Consider the following 18,415-nt stretch of genomic DNA (forward strand, 5'->3'; position numbering starts at 1 on the left):
GAAAACACCACCCACAATGGGCGTGGCACACAAGAAATGCCCGATGGCATGCTGGTCCATGTGGTCCCAAAGGTGAGTATAGTATTAAAAACCTTGAGTAGGTTCATTGTCTCTGTGTTCATATTAGAAGCATTTAAAATCCTTTAGTAGGTTGGATTGCAAAACTGCAGGCTTCGTTTTGCTGTGGAGCTGCATGCTACACGGAAAGAAAGGGTTTCTCTCCAAGCCTTTCCAAGTCTCAGTTCATAGGAAATGGTGCTCCTCTGCCACGGCCAGGGCTGCTGTGTGTTTAATGTTCATCCCAAATGCCCTTGAGCTCACAGAGGTCACACAATGCAGCTCCTACCATCCGGTCTGGACACCTTGAGGCTGCTTGCAATTATTTGCATCCATTTCATTTTTCGATTCCTTGCTTGATTCCCGACGCGTTTCGAGGCAGAACGCCTCTTCCTCATGGGCTGCTACACAGGGAAAATGAATGGCTCACCAGTGTTGTCTCCATGATTATTTTATTGAAAACACCACCCACAATGGGCGTGGCACACAAGAAATGCCCGATGGCATGCTGGTCCATGTGGTCCCAAAGGGCATTTGGGATGAATATATATATATATATATATATATATATATATATATATATACACACACAAACAAACACACACACACACACACACACACACACACACACACACACACACACACACATTCCCTTAAGGTGAGATATGTCAAATTACTATTATAAAATCATTCGAAATTCTATTAAGAAACCACAGTTAATGTAATGGTGCAGTTACAATACCAAACCTAAAAAATACTTAAGTTCCCCAATTCACCAACTATAGTAAGCTTTACGAACTATAACTTATACATCTTCCATGAGTAGTTAGTGTTCTATGAACTTTGCCACACTTCCCTCAACACATACACCTCTGTTATCCAGTCATTTATTTATAAGTACGTGGAAATGTGTGAAAGCATTTTCAAAGCTACAATATAGTCAAATTAAGTTCTTCAGTATACTCAGCTGCCCCGGTCTCTTCATTTTTATCTATCTTTGTTTAGAAACGTTTTTCTTTTCAATTATTACCTTTCCTCAGTATTTTCTTGCCCACTCTTATCTTCCTTGGTTAACGCCACACCAGGACTCTCCTCTTTTTTGATGTCTCTGCAAAAAACATAAGAACTGTGATCAATCTCACGTTTAAAACATTACTGACTACAAGAGAAAACTGCTATTGGCTGAATTTTCTCTCAGATGTATTTGTGAATAGCATCAAGAGAAGTATATGGACAAATATTTTACACTAACAACTCTTTGCAGACATTCTGCATCCGTAAGTAACTACTCTTCATGGACAAATTCAGTGGATCCTGCCTTGGGAATCAGCATCAGGATTTCAATGCGGAGCTCCCACTTGAGTATGCCTGTATTATATAAACTCTCAGGATCACCCTCAGGAATAGCCTACACTCACCTATCCATGATAGTCATTCATACAAAAGGAAATTATTTGCATGATGTGCCAAAGATAGGACATGAATTAGGCAGAGATTTCAAGTTTCCCAATGAGCACTTAGGCCCTCATTTAGAGTTTGGTGGAGAGGGTACTCCATCGCGACTGAGTGCTCTCTCCGTGAAAGCCTTAGTATGCTTGCCTGATTTACAGGAGGATGGACCTCTAGTATCTCCATGACTTAGGCCACTCTGACTCTGTCACCACCAAATTAAGAAGAGGACATAATGGCCTCCTTGGATCCAGCATATGACCAGCTTGAATACTGCTGCCTACTCCCCTGACTTCCAGGGAGGCACAGGACAGTTGTATACAAGAAGGAAACATGACTACGGTCATTGATTCACATGCCCATCAGGCAGCAGAGAAACAGAAATCTCTTTGGAATAACTTCAAGAGCTCACACCTCTCTATAAAATACAATTCACAATTTTTTGGAAAAAACTTTCTAGTGAATGGAAAGAAAAAGCAGGTTATGGGTAGCTGCTTTCTATTTTAACCCTTTACAGACACTCCTATGAAAGGGGGCTTAAGGAAATGCAGTTTGATACATAATTCGTGATAACATAGGTAGAGGGCCTTAAAAACCTGATGTGAGGCTAAATATCTCCTGTTTAGTAACTGGGAAGGGGGTCAAAATAATGTGTGAATTGGTGATGGCAAACCTTTCTAGTCGTTTGAAATGCTTCTTGAACAGACTTCTGAACTTCTCTCAGATCCAGCGGTCATGGTTCCCTTTTTACCAAGTGAATGGATACTTAGTCTGGTGGTTATGCAAAACTAGTGAGAAATGTAATGAGGGGGTTACAATATCTATAAGGTATTGTGCAAGAGAAAGCCTGGTAAGGAGAAGAGAATGTGATCAGGAACAGAGTCTATGGTCCTACGTTTTATAGATGGAAACCCCCCAAGCCCAAAGGTTGGGCATAAACAAGATCTAGTAAGGATTGCTGAAGTGCAATAACAGACCATGATGGCCGGTGAGATGTGGGGTAATGACAATTTTCAGTGGTTGACTAAGTGGGTTCTTAATTTTTTAACTGAATATTAAGAGCAGGTCGCAGAAGACAATTGTAGATGTGACATCTTAACCTGATGAAGAGCGTTTTCTCAAGTAGTATGTATGTGAGATAGAACATCCATGCTCCAGTGAGTGAATGTTGAGTGAATGTTGATAAGCCCTGCAATGGGTTACTTGAGGGCAATATTGAGGGAAGAGATGTCAAAGGGGCTGTGAACATACTTTCTGCAACTAGATTTAGGTATTGGCTCTAATTTCTACTGAGTATTTGATTGTGTTTCTAAATGGTTCTCGACAATAGACGGTCTTCTTACTGATGTTGAAGGCCCGTTTTGTAAACAGCCATCTGCAGGGTAGGCAGACAAGTGTGGGTGGGTGGACAGTCATATGCTCCCACAATATACATGCGTGTACCTTTCATTAGCCAGATTGAACAGGAAAATATACATTTTCTTGTTTGCATAAGTTACGACTTGGAGAATGGTTTGTAAAATCTCATTTGAAAGGTGTTTTTAATTGCCCTTATGTCTTAGTTCAATTTGGGTAACGTTTTGCTTCACTGGAAGGAGATAATTTGGCAGTTTGCACATGTCGCACTATAGCATTAAAAAAAAATATGTTGGAACACGTGAGGGCAAGGCTACAATATTTAGTTGAAATGTAAAATAATAATGTAGGTGCAAACTAATGGTACGAAAAAGGTAAACTTCAAAATTGACATTCTGCAGGTAAAAATTGTTTATGGCATATGCTGAATAAAGATTATTGACTGACTGTTCAGTTATAGTCAAAGTGGTGTACATCAATCTAAAATGTTCTGTTTTCTTTTAATAAGGAACCAAGAAAATGGCCTACTCATGTATTGTGTATGCTGTTCTTTATTTTCCTGCATTGATATCAAAGATCCAGGGGCCAGGAGACAATGGACTGTGAAACACCAAGGTGAGGGGCATGGACAGGTAAGCAGTGCGTGGTGTAATAAATGTGTGGGGGGAGGTGGGGCTGAGAAACAGGGGTTAATACAGGTTTTCTTCTGAAATTAGTGATTTGTATTTCAGTGCCCAGGCAGAATATATCGGTGGAAGAAGAGGAAAAACAGTGATGGGAGGTCTTCCGTTATTAACAGAGCAGTTCATCGTTTTTCAAAAGGCAAATTTGGAAATATACTTTCAATGTGCTGATTTTGACAAAGGTCCAATTTACAGTGTACTTTTTATTTGAATAATTTAGATTGCTTTATTTAGTGTTCATTATATTAAATATCATCATGAAATATTTAAAAAATATAACAGAGCGAGATTTATGTATTACATGGCCATGAGGATGATGATATAGGTGGAAGAAATGCACTTCGTTGTTCAGGAGAGGACACTGATGTAGAGACAAACACCAACTACTGGTCTTTTACTGCAGAAGGGGAGTTCTCCAATGCATTTTGAGAAGTACAAATATGAGTCATTGCAGCAAAAGGTTTCTGGGTTTCATAAGGACTACAATGTTTGTACTGGTAAAACTTCCACAGTAAAAGTTTAATCTTATAAGGAAAACATGTTATTGGCGTTAAAGGAAGAATTGACAGTTTTGCACAGTTTGACAAGAATAGTTGTTAGATATTGGCTTGTTGGTTGACTGGGGTGTAAGACCTGGTTAAGCAGGAACCACAATCCTAGTCAGGGTAAGAGGCAGGCAAACCCGAAATTAATGTGTGCTCACATTCCGGTAGCTTGGCACAGAGCAGCCAGGCTTAACTTCAGAGGCTGTGTGTAAAGTATTTGTGCAACACTTTAAGCAGAAACAGTAAATCAGTGAAAACACCACACAAGAATATTACACACCAGGTTAGAGATATAGTGCAAACTTTGATAAATAAAACAAAACCGAAACAACAAAAATACAATAAACAAAATAGAAGATGTTGAATTTCAAAGTTTTTAAGTAAAATAGGGCCAAGAAGCAAAAAGTGCTATTGAGGATATCTGGTCGCGCTGGAATGGGACACAGTCACAAGTTCAGTCTGATCACGATGGAGTGCGGGCCAACTACAGGAACCCGTTAGGCCCGCTAAACAAAGTATCTTAACTCCTGGTTGTGGAGCGTTGTGTGGATCCATGCCAAAGATGCGTCGAGCAGCAGAGACAATGTGTCAGTTCTGAGATGCCATGAGGCTGCAGTGTTAGGTCGTGTTGCTCCGACATTGAGGAACCTGTTGACAGGGCTTGTAATGGGAAGTCTGCTGTCTAGGATGCAAGATGCTGCAGGGATGATACTTTGGTTCCGAAGCCCTGTGAAGCTACGATGCTGAGTTTTGTCATCATCGAAGGATGCGAGGAGCTTGTGTGGGTAAAAGGGTTGTGCAGCGGTAGTTCCGAAGGCGATGCATCAGTTCCTAGATACGAGAAGTGGCAGCAATGCGAGTCTTTTGCGACAGGTCCAATACACGCAGTAGAGGCGATTTGTCGGTTCTGCTAGGAGACGCGTCGCTCAGCTGAGGAGATGCGTTGGTTCTGCTCTGGATGCATTGATCAGCAGAGGAGATGTGCCGGTTCTGCTGGCTAGCATCTTAGGCCCACTTCCAAGGGTCCACGACTGGGGTGGCACAACTTGCCAGAGTACATTTAGAGCTGGCAGTGTCCAGGTGCAGAGGTTGGTAGAGTGCAGGTGCATAAGCATTCTCAGAATTGCAATTTAAAATGTGACTTCACCATAAGTTTGGATTTTAGACTGTGATTCCAGAGACATCAAACTTGAAAGAGTCATATCTTCCCATTTGGACATTACTCTTAGAACATGTAATAAGGTAATCCCAATGTTATCCTATGGGAGATATAGACCTTTCAGTAGTGAAAAACAACTTTGAGAGTTGTTCACAACCAGGACATGTAAAACTTAAAAGTACCTGTACTGTCTTTTAAATACAGTGCAACCTGCCCTCTGGTTTGTTCGGGGCCTACCTTAGGGTAACATATGCACGAAAAGAACATGTTTGAGCTTGGCAAAAGGTTGTCTTTGCCAGGTTGAAATGGCAGTTATTCTGCACACAGAGGATCTGCAATTGCAGGCCTGAGACATGGTTAAAGGCTACTTAAGTGGGTGACACAATCAGTGCTGCAGGTCTACCAGAAGCATTTAATTTAAAGGCCCTGGGTACAGGGAGTACCACTTTACTAGGCACTTATAAGTTCATTAAATATGCCAGTTGGGGATGAGCCAATATTACCATTTGAAGGAGGGACAGTCCAAGGACATTAGCATTGGTTAGGAGTGGTAAAGTGTTGCAGAGTCCTAATACAAGCAAAAACAAGGTCAGAAAAGTGGAGGAGGAAGGCAAAAAGTTGGGGGGAGGACCACTCAATGGCTGTCAGGTCTAAGCATCATTGTAAACCCAAGACTGGACGTGTAGCCTGGTTCACACAGATACGCACCAGGGTGGCATGAGATAAGGGGTGACAAAAAATGTAATACAAAGAAATACATTTAACAATAGCTCAGTTGCTTTATTGCCATGCTGTTTGGTTCTCACAGAATATGTAATCATCATTAGTTATCTTTTGTGAAAAAAAATACAAGCATCCCATTTTCAGTACTCAATGGCAGGGAAAGATATACTTTTTACAATGGGCTGACCAAGGTAACGTGATCACTTGTAAATGTTTTAAGTTTGAGTGTATCTAAGCTCAATTATTCCAAATAAATTAGAAGGCAGTGATTATGCGAGGCACAATTGCCACACCATGCCAAGTTTTGGACTTTGGAAAGCAGTATAATACACTCATAGTTCATGTTTTCCAGCTACTGAGGCGCCAACCCTGTAATATGCACTATTTTACCACATGATTTGCTCTAGGTTTTACCTTGGGAAAATTGTCAGGGCAGAAAACCTATCCTTATAATCCAGAACAGGAGTTTGTTTTCAAATCAGTATTTACACTCAGTTTGGAATGATGGATGGACTGTTTTTCCGCTTTTATATGCGTGCTATTAATCATTACATTTGTTGCATTCATATATCCCTCAAGCAGTTAGGAGAACGCATCAGATTGGCAACAAAAGCAGAACAAACACAAATCTCATACACATTATCATACTTTTTTAATGTATCCGGACATTAAGCTGATGAGTGTGACATATAAATGATCATATAATCAACACAGCATAGATTTGCAAAACAATCCATCCTTTCATTAATTTTTGTTCTCTCATCACCTGAAAGGTATGCCAACATGAAATGAAGTGGATACAGAAATATGTGTACTTGTAAATAGCTATGAAGTCTGCATGTACCTTGCAAAATATATTGTTGCTAATGGTCTTTAAAAAGGGTGCAGTGTATATGTTGAATAAATAGCTTGCCAATTTATTTTTGTGTTCTTGAATGAATCAGTGTATGCACTTTTGGCAGAAAGGGACAATGAGAAGGAGACTACACAGGCATGTTCACATAGGATATAAACTCTAGAGCTGGCCCTGCTTAAATAAAGGCTACTTTCCCAGGGACTGTACACAAAGACCCTTTCAATTGGTTAGAGATTTTCCATCTCAGACAAGGTGTAAGGAACAAGAATGTTATCCGTTTGTTAGAGGAGCCAATGAAGGACCATCCAAGATTGTAGAAGCATGTGTAGAAATGGAAGTGGAGAGAAACATTCTGCAGTATACTTCATTTTGTGAACGAGACAAGCATCAGTCATCCGAGTTTGGGTTCTTGCTTTGGTCGAGAGGTGATTCAGAGAATGTCATCCCAAAATCAGCTAAATTTATAGGCACGTGTTGCTAGAGTTGTTAGTCAAATCACTTCCTCTCAAGAGTGCTCAAAAGATGGAGCAGAGAACATGAAGGTCTGGAAGCACCAGAAGGCTCCATGTAGTTTCCCCTCCAGGTTGAAGTTGAGAATGCAGACTGCGACCGGTCCCACTCTCAAAGTCATTCCTAAGGCTGATCATCCTCATTGTCGAAGTCTTTGGATAAGTAAAAACAGAAACATAAGAAGCCCAAGCTCTCCTCGGCCACTTCACAAAACTCTTTGGAAAAAGCCCAGGACATCAGCATGCCTCTTAGTCTTGCTCTATCAAGGAGCCAATTTCATCTCTGGTTTCAATGCATCCTGAGTTTCCGGGCCTATCAGTGACCTTGGAGGAAGTCAAAGCCTTTAATACTGCACATCTTTGGCATGCTTTCATTTTGCTCTGGCATGCCTTCAGGACCCAAGGATCCTCAGGGCCCTCCAGTCAAGCTACTGCCAGCAGGTTTGCCCTCTGCAGCAGCTGGACTCCTTGAACCGATCTCAGAATCTGTACCAGCGCGGGTCTTGACGCCGAAACGCATGCCAGCCCCTTGTTCATCGATGCCTGCACGAATTCAAAGGGTGAAGTATGAGGCACCCAACCTATTATTTTGTCCAACTCTGAGCTTGTGCTGGCTATACCGAGGCCATGCCCAGATTTTGACGTGCCACAGAATATACAGAACCCTTCGAACTCAGATACTATCCCAATACCGCACAGCCATGCACATATATTATGCCTGCTTTTTAGCTCAGTCCCTGACCAGAGTCAGCCACTGAAGTTGACACTGGAAGGAACGGGGACATACTTGCTGCTCCTTTTGATGTAGGGGACTGGTTCATGGAATTACAGGAGGCCCGGGGACTGGACTCCTCACCCGACACTGGGTTGGTTTCCCTCCCAGACCAACAACAGATAAGAGCACTTCCTTTGTTACAATAATTCTAAGGGCTGCCAAGGTCCTTGACCTTCACCTCTTGACTATGGAGGTTAAAAACAACATTCTCACTCTCACAGAGGTTGTAGAGCATGGCCAAACAAACCTCTTACCATTCAATTAAGCCCTTACTGACACACTGTTGGGCACTTGAGCTAAGCCATGCTCTGTCCCCTCACTCAACCAACAAGTCACCCATCATTACAGACTTGCTATGGGCGTCTCAGATTTGAGCAACCAAGACCTGGGCACTTGGTGGTATAGGTGTCCAAAATGTTTTACAACCATTCGCACTGATAGGCAGTCAAAACAAGTGGACACTTTTTGACAAGAACATGTTCTCCATGGCCAATCTTACCCTGAGGTTAGTTAATGCAAGCTGCCTACTGAAGCATTATACCCACACACTTTAGAACATCATGGGTGAGAGCCTGCTAGTGTTCCGAGAAGACCTACAAACTTCACTAGCCCAAACTATTCAGGATGGTTGGGATTCAGCCAAATTCCCATCCTCTTGGGCCTGGGCACCACAGATTAATAGGCAGGGCTTTTATGAATATGTGTGGTGCTTTAGCACCACACATGGATGAGGTCCATGAGCTTCTCCAATGATGTCCAGGCATCCTTAATGGATATGCCTTTCAACGGCTTCTGTTTGTTTAGCGAAAAGACAGACCCAGCCTTGTAATGTTTTCAAATAAAGCAAGCAATGGCACATTCTATGGACCTCTTCGCTCCAGTCCTGCAATACCCAGAATGCAGTTTTAGGGGATATGCCAGCCTACAGGCGCATCGACAGTGGCAGCTCCAACCACCCGCACAACAGGCTTCCTATCTCTTTCAAGGTCGGAGCCATGGGTCTGGCAGGCGATTGTTCGACCCACCATACCTGCCTCCTACAGCAGCTACCTACCAGAGGCCCACCTGGTCATTTTGTGCCAGGAAGTGCAGGCTCTGATGCTCAAGTGGGATCACTGACATAATATCGACTACAAAAATATAGGCATTTAAAATATCGACTCCAAAATTTCAACTACAAAAATATCAAAGTCCTATCTACAAACAGGTAAGTACAAAAATATCGAGTCAAAAATATTGTTTAAAAATATGTACTTTGTAAAAATATCGAATTTATTAAAATTAATGTAAAATATTAAAAATAAATAACTAAAATATACTCAAAAATACTTAAATAACCTTAAAATTATTAAATATTTATTTAAGTTATAAAAAAATACAATTTTATTTGTTAAAACATATTTATATATATTAACAGAATATTATTAAAAAATATACAATATTATTACCGTAGCATAGCAAGAGTGTTAAAATTACTATTCCCACTCCAATGAGTGCAACAGTAGGGAAAGCGTTGGATAGCGTAGCGGTAAAAATTACTATTCCGACTCCAAAGAATTCTACAGTAGGGAAAGTGTTGGATAGCGTAGGGGTAAAATTTACTATTCCCACTCCAGTGAGTGCAACAGTAGGGAAAGCGTTGGATAGCCTAGCGGTAAAAATTACTATTCCAACTCCAAAGAGTTCAACAGTAGGGAAAGCGTTGGATAGCGTAGGGGTAAAAATTACTATTCCCACTCCAAAGAGTGCAACAGTAGAGAAAGCGTTGGATAGCGTAGGGGTAAAAATTACTATTCCCACTCCAGTGGGTGCAACAGTAGGGAAAGCGTTGGATAGCGTAGGGGTAAAAATTACTATTCCCACTCCAGTGGGTGAAACAGTAGGGAAAGCGTTGGATAGCCTAGGGGTAAAAATTACTGTTCCCACTCCAGTTAGTGCAACAGTAGGGAAAGCGTTGGATAGCGTAGGGGTTACAATTACTATTCCCACTCCAGTGGGTGCAACAGTAGGGAATGCGTTGGATAGCGTGGGGGTAAAAATTACTATTCCCACTCCAGTGAGTGCAACAGTAGGAAAAGCGTTGGATAGCGTAGGGGTAAAAATTACTATTCCCACTCCAGTGGGTGCAACAGTAGGGAAAGCGTTGGATAGCCTAGGGGTAAAAATTACTGTTCCCACTCCAGTTAGTGCAACAGTAGGGAAAGCGATGGATAGCGTAGGGGTTAAAATTACTATTCCCACTCCAAAGAGTGCAACAGTAGGGAAAACGTTGGATAGCGTAGGGGTAAAAATTACTATTCCCACTCCAGTGGGTGCAACAGTAGGGAAAGCGTTGTATTGCGTAGGGGTAAAAATTACTATTCCCACTCCAGTGAGTGCAACAGTAGGGAAACTGTTGGATAGCGTAGGGGTAAACATTACTATTCCCACTCCAGTGTGTACATCAGTAGGGAAAGCGTTGGATAGCGTAGGGGTAAAAATTACTATTCCCACTCCAGTGAGTGCAACAGTAGGAAAAGCGTTGGATAGCGTAGGGGTAAAAATTACTATTCCCACTCCAAAGAGTGCAATAGTAGGGAAAGCGTTGGATAGCGTAGGGGTTAAAATTACTATTCCCACTCCAAAGAGTGCAACAGTAGGGAAAGCATTGGATAGCGTAGGGGTTAAAATTACTATTCCCACTCCAAAGAGTGCAACAGTAGGGAAAGCGTTGGATAGCGTAGGGGTAAAAATTACTATTCCCACTCCAGAGAGTGCAACAGTAGGGAAAGTAAATACTTCATATATTATTTAAAAAAATATAAATTAATATCTATAAAAAATTTATTAAAAGTAATTACCAATTTAATATAATAGAATAATTAATCAATTATAATTACAAATTAAAATTAATTATTACAATGAGTTACCTATTAATACAAATTAATTACAAATTAACATTTATTTAACAATTAAAAATTAAAATTAAATACAATTAAATAAATTGAATTATTTAATTAATTATAAATAAATTACTTCCCACCCTACTCCCCTATAAACCCACAACCCACTACAGAAAATAAATTAGGTAAATTAGCATAATTAGCAATTAATCAATTAAATAAATGAATTGGCAATGAAAATTTAATTAATTACCCATAAAAAACGAATTAACAATTAATTAAAAAAAAATACCAAGAAATAATTTTACATATTTAATTAATTATAAATAAATTACTTCCCACCCAATTCCCCTATAAACCCACAACCCGCTACAGAAAATAAATTGGTAAAATTAACATAATTAGCAATTAATCAATTAATTAAAATTAATTGCCAATTAAAATTTAATTAATTACCAAATATAAATTAATTAACAATTAATTAAAAATGAATACTAATAAATAAATGTACATATTTAATTAATTATAATTAAATTACTTCCCACCCTATTCCCCTATAAACCCACAACCCGCTACAGAATTAAATTACGCAAAAATTTAAAAAACTAAATTCATTAATTAAAATAAATTAGAACATAAATAGACACTTTTCACACATATAATAACATAAAAACACTATAAAAAATTCGATATTATTAAAAATTCGATAATTTGAATAACCTATGTTATATACTTCGATATTTTAACTTTCTATATTTTTAACATTCGATATTACATTACTTACCCCAAAACGATATTTTTGATGTCTATATTCTGTCCATTCGATATTTTGTCCATTCTATATTTTGGACTCGATATTATGTCCATTCGATATTTTATACTCGATATTTTGACTGTGTACCGCTCAAGTGAGCCATAGAGAGGGTATCAGCTTCAGATGAGGGCACTAAGTGGTATTCCTGTTAATTCCTTGTGCCGAAGGACAGAGCTCTATGCTATTACATAAATGATCACCCTTTCAATGCCTCCCTGTGGAAAGAAAAAATGTAAGATGCTCACGCAGTCCCATGTTCTATCTGCCCTGAGACTGGATGGTGTTGTAGCATCTGCAGGATTTGTACTTTGACATTCCTGTCCTGCAGGCCCATAGGCCCTACCTGAGATTTAAGGTGGCTGGGTCAACAGCGGATTTCTCTGGTGGTGCAACATGTTGTGGGATTTTGAAATACCCCGGCAGATAAACTCAATCCGCAACACCTAGAGTATCAGAAATGGCAATTGCATCTGGTGGTCTTAGACCTCTATCACAATTTGCAGACTTTCTTCTCCAATCCATTGTACAATGCACATTGACTGATCTAAAAGACACTAGAGATCTCTTATGACTGCTGGGAGAAGCTTAGGAATAAAGTTCATAATTTCCGTAGCATTCTAAATAGCTTGTTTAATTCTTTTAAAGCTATTCTCACATTCATGTGACCAGTGAAATGAAAATTATTTATTGTTTAGTCTTTCAACGGAGCACTTACAGTAGCAAAGTCTTGTAGGTTTCTGGAATAGTAACTGACCCCACCAAGAAATGAACGAACCATAGAAACATCTTGTGGGGGATTAGCACCTGACAGCGCTTGTACATTAGCAGGATCTGGTGTCATGCCCCCATTAGAAAAGATCTGGTCAAAGAATTTTTGCTTTGACTTCTGGAACTCACATTTGTCTGCATTCAAGATCAAACCAGCTTCAGCAAGCAAACCACATGCCTGTGTAAGAGCTTTATCATGTTCTTTCTTGTATAGCTCTAAAGACCAATATGTCATTGCTGTAATTGAACGCAGTTATGACAGGCTGAATGATATGTCAAATGACTTCTTGAAACAGTTGAGCAGCAGATGACACACCAAAACTCAGTCTTTTGTATAGAAACAGACAAACGTGTAGAAAAGGTTGTAATGTACCTGCATCTTTCTTCAGGTTCTAACTGATGATAACTTTTACTTAATTCAAGACAAGAGAAGACCTTTGCACTATTTAATTGTGTTATAATGTCAGCAATATGTGGACCTGGATGTGTTTCTTGTTCAATTGCATTGTTTGCTGACGCATGGCAACGCATATGCGTACAGATACTTCACTTTCTTTTCTAGGCACTACCACTATGGGAGAAACCCATAGCATTGGACCAGTTGAATGATCAATAAAGTGGTCCTAAGATTTCCCAAACCATGAAATAACATGGGGAACTGACTTACTATTTTGTGATGAGCATTCATGTTGTAATTCACAGAAATTAGTCGCATTTCAGCGGCTGTTGTGAAACTGAGTAGACAGGGCCTTGACGCAGTGCCCTGAAGCACATGGATGGGTGCTTGTACTTTCGTCTTCTTGTGATTTATTGTCACTACAAATGAACCTTGACTTTTTAAGGGTGTCGGTGCAGCCCAAGTGTACATTTTGGTTTTCAATGGCGTAAGTTGTGGCAATGGAGATAATTTGTTGTATTTCTCTTCAGGCATAATGTTTGTTCACCACTGTCGATAATGAAAGGTATGAAACAACCATTTACTTTCAGTGTAATCTATAGTCAATGTTTGAATACATTTTGTGATTAGTCATGACGATCTTTCTTTGACTGCCATTTTACTTCACAAGTGGACAAGTGAACATGCACACTCTTTCCTGAGGGAAGCATCAGCATGGCACAATAGTTTTCATCACTTTCACTTGATAATGATATAGAAGAACTGTTTGACGATAATTTGGATGATGGTAGACTTTTTTCTTTGTCTTAACTGATGTCGCCACTTGGTGTGTGGGTGTGCATCAAACGTTGCTTCTGGAATGTTCTGCAGTGCATTTTGTCTTTGTGCGTGATGCACTTACTTTTTCCTTCGCTTTGCAAACTGTCAGAAAAAGGTTCTCCTTCCCACAGCATTTGCATATCTGTCCAAGAACAGGACATTTACCTTTGTGTAAAAATGAAAATCCACATCTGAAACACAACTTGTTTTTACGTGTAGATATCACTTTGTGTCCTTCAGTCTTTTGTTTTGGCTTACTTTTCACCCCCATGACAGATTCATTATGGGCATCTCCGGCCTCCATGTCAGCAGCTTCTCTATCAGCATGCTCTTCAGCTCTGGCAGACATCAGCACTCACTCTAGACTAAGGGTGTCTCTCAGCATTCGTCTGAATGAATCTGACAAGCATCCGTCAATAACTCTCAGGCGCATAGCTTCTTCATCATTAAATAATTGAACTTGCAATGTCTGATGTGTATTTTGAGTTCCTCCACAAATTCATCAATAGTTTCACCAACATTCTGGAGTTCTTGGTTGAATATGTATCGTTGGCAATCAACATTTGGCATTGGATTAAACTTGAGATTCAACAACTTTAATCTGACGATATGTGACGTCTTTTTCAGATTGTGGCAATTTCTTTCTAACTTCTTTTATACCATCACCAGCAAGTTTTTAGATACTTGAAAATCTTTTTGTTATCAGTCTCTTTAAGTGCAACATTGAAATCATCAAATGCCTCTATTAAAACAAGTTAATTTATCACCAATATTTTGCTTTTTGGCGGTATCAAATTATATGTTGGTGGTTTCAGGAAAGCAGCAGTGTTGTAACCATTTCAAGGAGTGGTTTATATTGAGGGTGGACCTCTCTCCCACTTCCTTGGCAGTTCATCTTGAGCCTATTTGTATGAACCATGTCTAATGCCTTGAGATGTGCTGTCCTTTGAATTATCCTTGATCACTTTGAAAATTATGGCCTCCATTGAAAACGTGTTTCAGTAGTCTTATAATATCTGCAACCATTCTGATTGTCGCCCACTATGTTCCTGTTCCAACTTCCTTTACGGCCCTTCAATCGGCTTGTCAGGACCCACGGGCGTCATAAGCACAACCCTGTGCTTTTGCCTGGGTTGGGGCGCCTGACGCTGAGGTCGTACCAGATCACTTTACTAAGGTTCTGGTGATTAAATAACTATCATATTCTTTGACGTATCTTTGCATGCACTTTGTCTTCTCCACTTTCAAATTGTAACGTTATCTTTTAACTTCTGATTATTAATAGCTACTTTTTGTAAACCTGGCTGTATATCCGCTTCTGAACTTGTATGCTCCTTTGCGCACATTACGTTCTGCTGTCCAAAATTTGGTCGAAGTGCCTCGGATCAAACGTAGTAGAGCGGGAGGACGTTCTTTCCGCTTCTTGGCAGCTAAAGCTTGGAACGCTCTTCCCTCCTACATCAGAGAAATTCAAAGTCTGTCTGTCTTTAGGAAAGCTATAAAAACTCATCTATTTCTGTAAAAAAAATTCTGGAGATGCCTATCCACTACTTCGCTCATGGTTCTTTTTTCTGTTCTGGAGTTTAGCGCCGGGACGCCCCTTCGCTGGGGCAGCTGCGCGCTTTATAAAATTTTATAACATAACATAACATAACATAACATAACATAACAAATTTTATAACATAACATAACATCTGCCTTTAGCATTAACATTACAGATTACATATGACTGTATACTGTGTAACAGCATGGTACCTCTATTTACGGTCTGACCAGCAGGTTCTCAGTCACCAATATGTAGATTTCTTTATATATATATTGGATGTCCAGAGGACCACCAATTGGATTATAAATAGTCCACCAATTAGACAAGTCCATGGTTGTAAAAGAAACAAATGATCAAAGTTTCCATTCGTTTATATTCCATTTCTTTTTTATAATTCATTTTGAACAAAAAGTCTCTGAGAAGGTAGATGTTCAGCGGGACAAGGCTGCAAGTAGAGTTCAAGGAGGAAAAACTTTCATTGTTGGGAAGCCACTGGACAAAGTTGCGCGGGAGAGTTCCACATTTAGACTTAGTCTTGTTTTTGGAAGTTGTAAACCTCCAGCATGATGAAGCTAAAAGCTGTAGCCGACGAGGGCTTAACGAGACCGAATAACCTTTCTGTGAAGGACCGCTAACCAGGATTTGTGGACGAGGAAGAGAACGTGGCAGGAGCAGTCACAAAGTCAGACCGACCAGCAATGCCTCATGGGCGGATAATGAGCATTTAAGTTCTGGCCTCCTCTTGGTTCTCAGAATAGTTTTAGCCCAAATGTTTTTTAGTTCCAAGATCTGGATGTTGGCTATCTGAGCACTTTCGCCACCAAGTCCCAGGCTCCAGGACTGTAGGGGCAATATTTGGATGCTCAGGCCTCCCTCAGGCTGGATCCAGGTCCAGGTTCAACATGGAGAGAACCTTTTCTGTACCTGAAGCTCTGATCAGGAGGACAGCCAACTAGCCCTTGTAGTCACTCTGGTAGTCCTGGTTTCAAGGGATGTATGACGTTACAACGCATACTTTTACAACGCCTACCTTTACATCGCAAGTTTTACAACGCATACCATTACAACGCATAGTGCTTTGGGGCGCTGGATAGTGAATAGTTTAATTTACTATTCCAACTCCAGTCCCCGTGGATAGTAGGGAAGGTGTTGGATAGTACATTAAACCTATTCCCTATCCTAGAGCGCCCCCAGTGCAATGCGTTGTAATGGTTTGCGTTGTAAAAGTTGCGTCGTAAAGGCACTGCGTGGTAAAAGTTGCGTTGTAAAGGATGTATCCCGGTTTCAAGAGGGGTCAAAAAACAGGGTAGGCTTTTGAGGGTTTCAGGGCAGGCTGCAGGCACAAGAGCAGTCCTTCCAAGTGCAGCAAAGCAGGCTTCTGAAGTGCATAGCAGGTAGTCCTCGGAGAGTCCTTCCACATGTCCAGGAAGTGAACTGATGAGTTGATCTGGGGGTCCTATGTTTATATATGGTGCCCTTTTTGAGGTAGGAGCAGTTTCCAGAGAATTGCCTTTGAAGTTCTTGGAGTTTCCTTCCTTACATACACTGGATCCACGCTGACTGCTTGAACAATGCAGGGGTGACAACTTCTTTGTGTGAAGGTAAAGCATAGAATATTGAGTTGCAAGTGGGACTGTTCCCAGCTCCGACATCTCATCCTGCCAGTGACAGCCCATCCAGAGACACCTGATACCCCTAGTGTGTGGCTGTCTTGGAGGAATATACAAAGTCCAACTGCCAACTACACCCAGGCATGTGACTGAGGAACAGGCTGTAGGCACCAAATAGTTAGGGCAGGAAATGTCAACTTTCTAAAAGTGGCATTTATAGAAATTGTAACTTAAAATCCAACATTACCATTAAAGAGGATTTTAAATTACAAATTCTCAGACACCAAACATGAGATCTTTACCTGTTCCCAATCATAAGTTAGCACTTATTAAATATAATAAGATAACCCAAGCTATCCTATGCGAGAGCTAGGCCTCATAGTAGTAAAAATTGAATTTAGGAGTTTCTCACTATTAGGACACGTAAAACTTAAAAGTACATGGCCTACCTTTTAATTACAATTCACCCTGTCCTATGGGCTACCTAGGGCCTATCTCAGGGTTGACATATGTAATAAAGGCTTAGCAAGTGGGCTATGTTGCCAAGCTGAATTGGCAGTTTAAAATGGCATCTAGGCTGCAATGACAGGCCTGGGACATGTTTAAAGGAGTTAAGTTAGTGGGTGGCACAATAAATGCTGCAGACCCACTGGTTGCATTTAATTTACAGGCCCTAGGTGCATGGTATACCACGTTACTAGGGTCTTATAGGTAAATTAAATATGCCAATCAGGTGAAAGCCAATTGTAGCATGCTTTAGGAAGTGAGCACAAGAACCTTGGTGCTGGTTAACAGTAGTTAAGTTAACAGAGTGTTTAAACAAATAAAAACAAATTCAGGTAAGTAGAAGGATGAAGGCATGAAGTTGGGGAAGACTACCCTAGTACTGACAGGTGCAACACAGATAATAAACACAGATGCGATGTAATATGATAGAAAAGATGATAAATCATGGATTTTGGTGATACTTTTATAACCGGGAGAGAAAACAGTTCCATAAATGACAACAGCCTTCTTAAGTGGAGTGTGAAAATTGGACAAGAACTAATTCCAAAAGAAAGTTTACTGAAACATATACTGCTCTGAACATGTGATGTAGGAAACCCCTCCAGATGTGGCGCTGCATCAAGAAATCTGAGAATTTTCCATTACTAAACCCTGTTAAATTAAGACCCATATATATTGTCCATGAGCTACAATAAGCTCGTGGTTAGACTTAATGGTCCTTCTGTGCGCTTTTTTTGTAAGTTTGTATGTAAGCTTGTGTCTTGTCACACAACTAGCTACACACTTATAAGAGCTAAATACTTAGACTTGCCTAGTAGATTTAGTTGTGTAGCAAAATGAGTGTCAAGGCCGGATTGATCAGCCATTAGGTTAGCTCAGTTGGTAGGATATATCTATCAGTGTTGAATCCAAGTGAACTGACTCAGATTGACATGCCAGTGATGGTCAAAAAATGAGTCA

General features: G+C 40.2%; 1 protein-coding gene across 1 annotated transcript in view; it reads right to left on the bottom strand.

Moving 5' to 3' along the window:
- The window catches only part of LOC144762755 (uncharacterized), an 842,179-nt gene that overhangs the window by 407,258 nt on the left and 416,506 nt on the right, over positions 1–18,415 (bottom strand). Inside the window, exon 20 of the mRNA XM_078648006.1 lies at positions 1,088–1,165. Coding sequence (XP_078504132.1) covers positions 1,088–1,165 — 78 coding nt within the window. The remainder of the gene's footprint in view (positions 1–1,087; positions 1,166–18,415) is intronic.

Source organism: Lissotriton helveticus, chromosome 6 (genome assembly GCF_964261635.1).
Source record: "Lissotriton helveticus chromosome 6, aLisHel1.1, whole genome shotgun sequence".
NCBI lineage: Eukaryota > Metazoa > Chordata > Amphibia > Caudata > Salamandridae > Lissotriton > Lissotriton helveticus.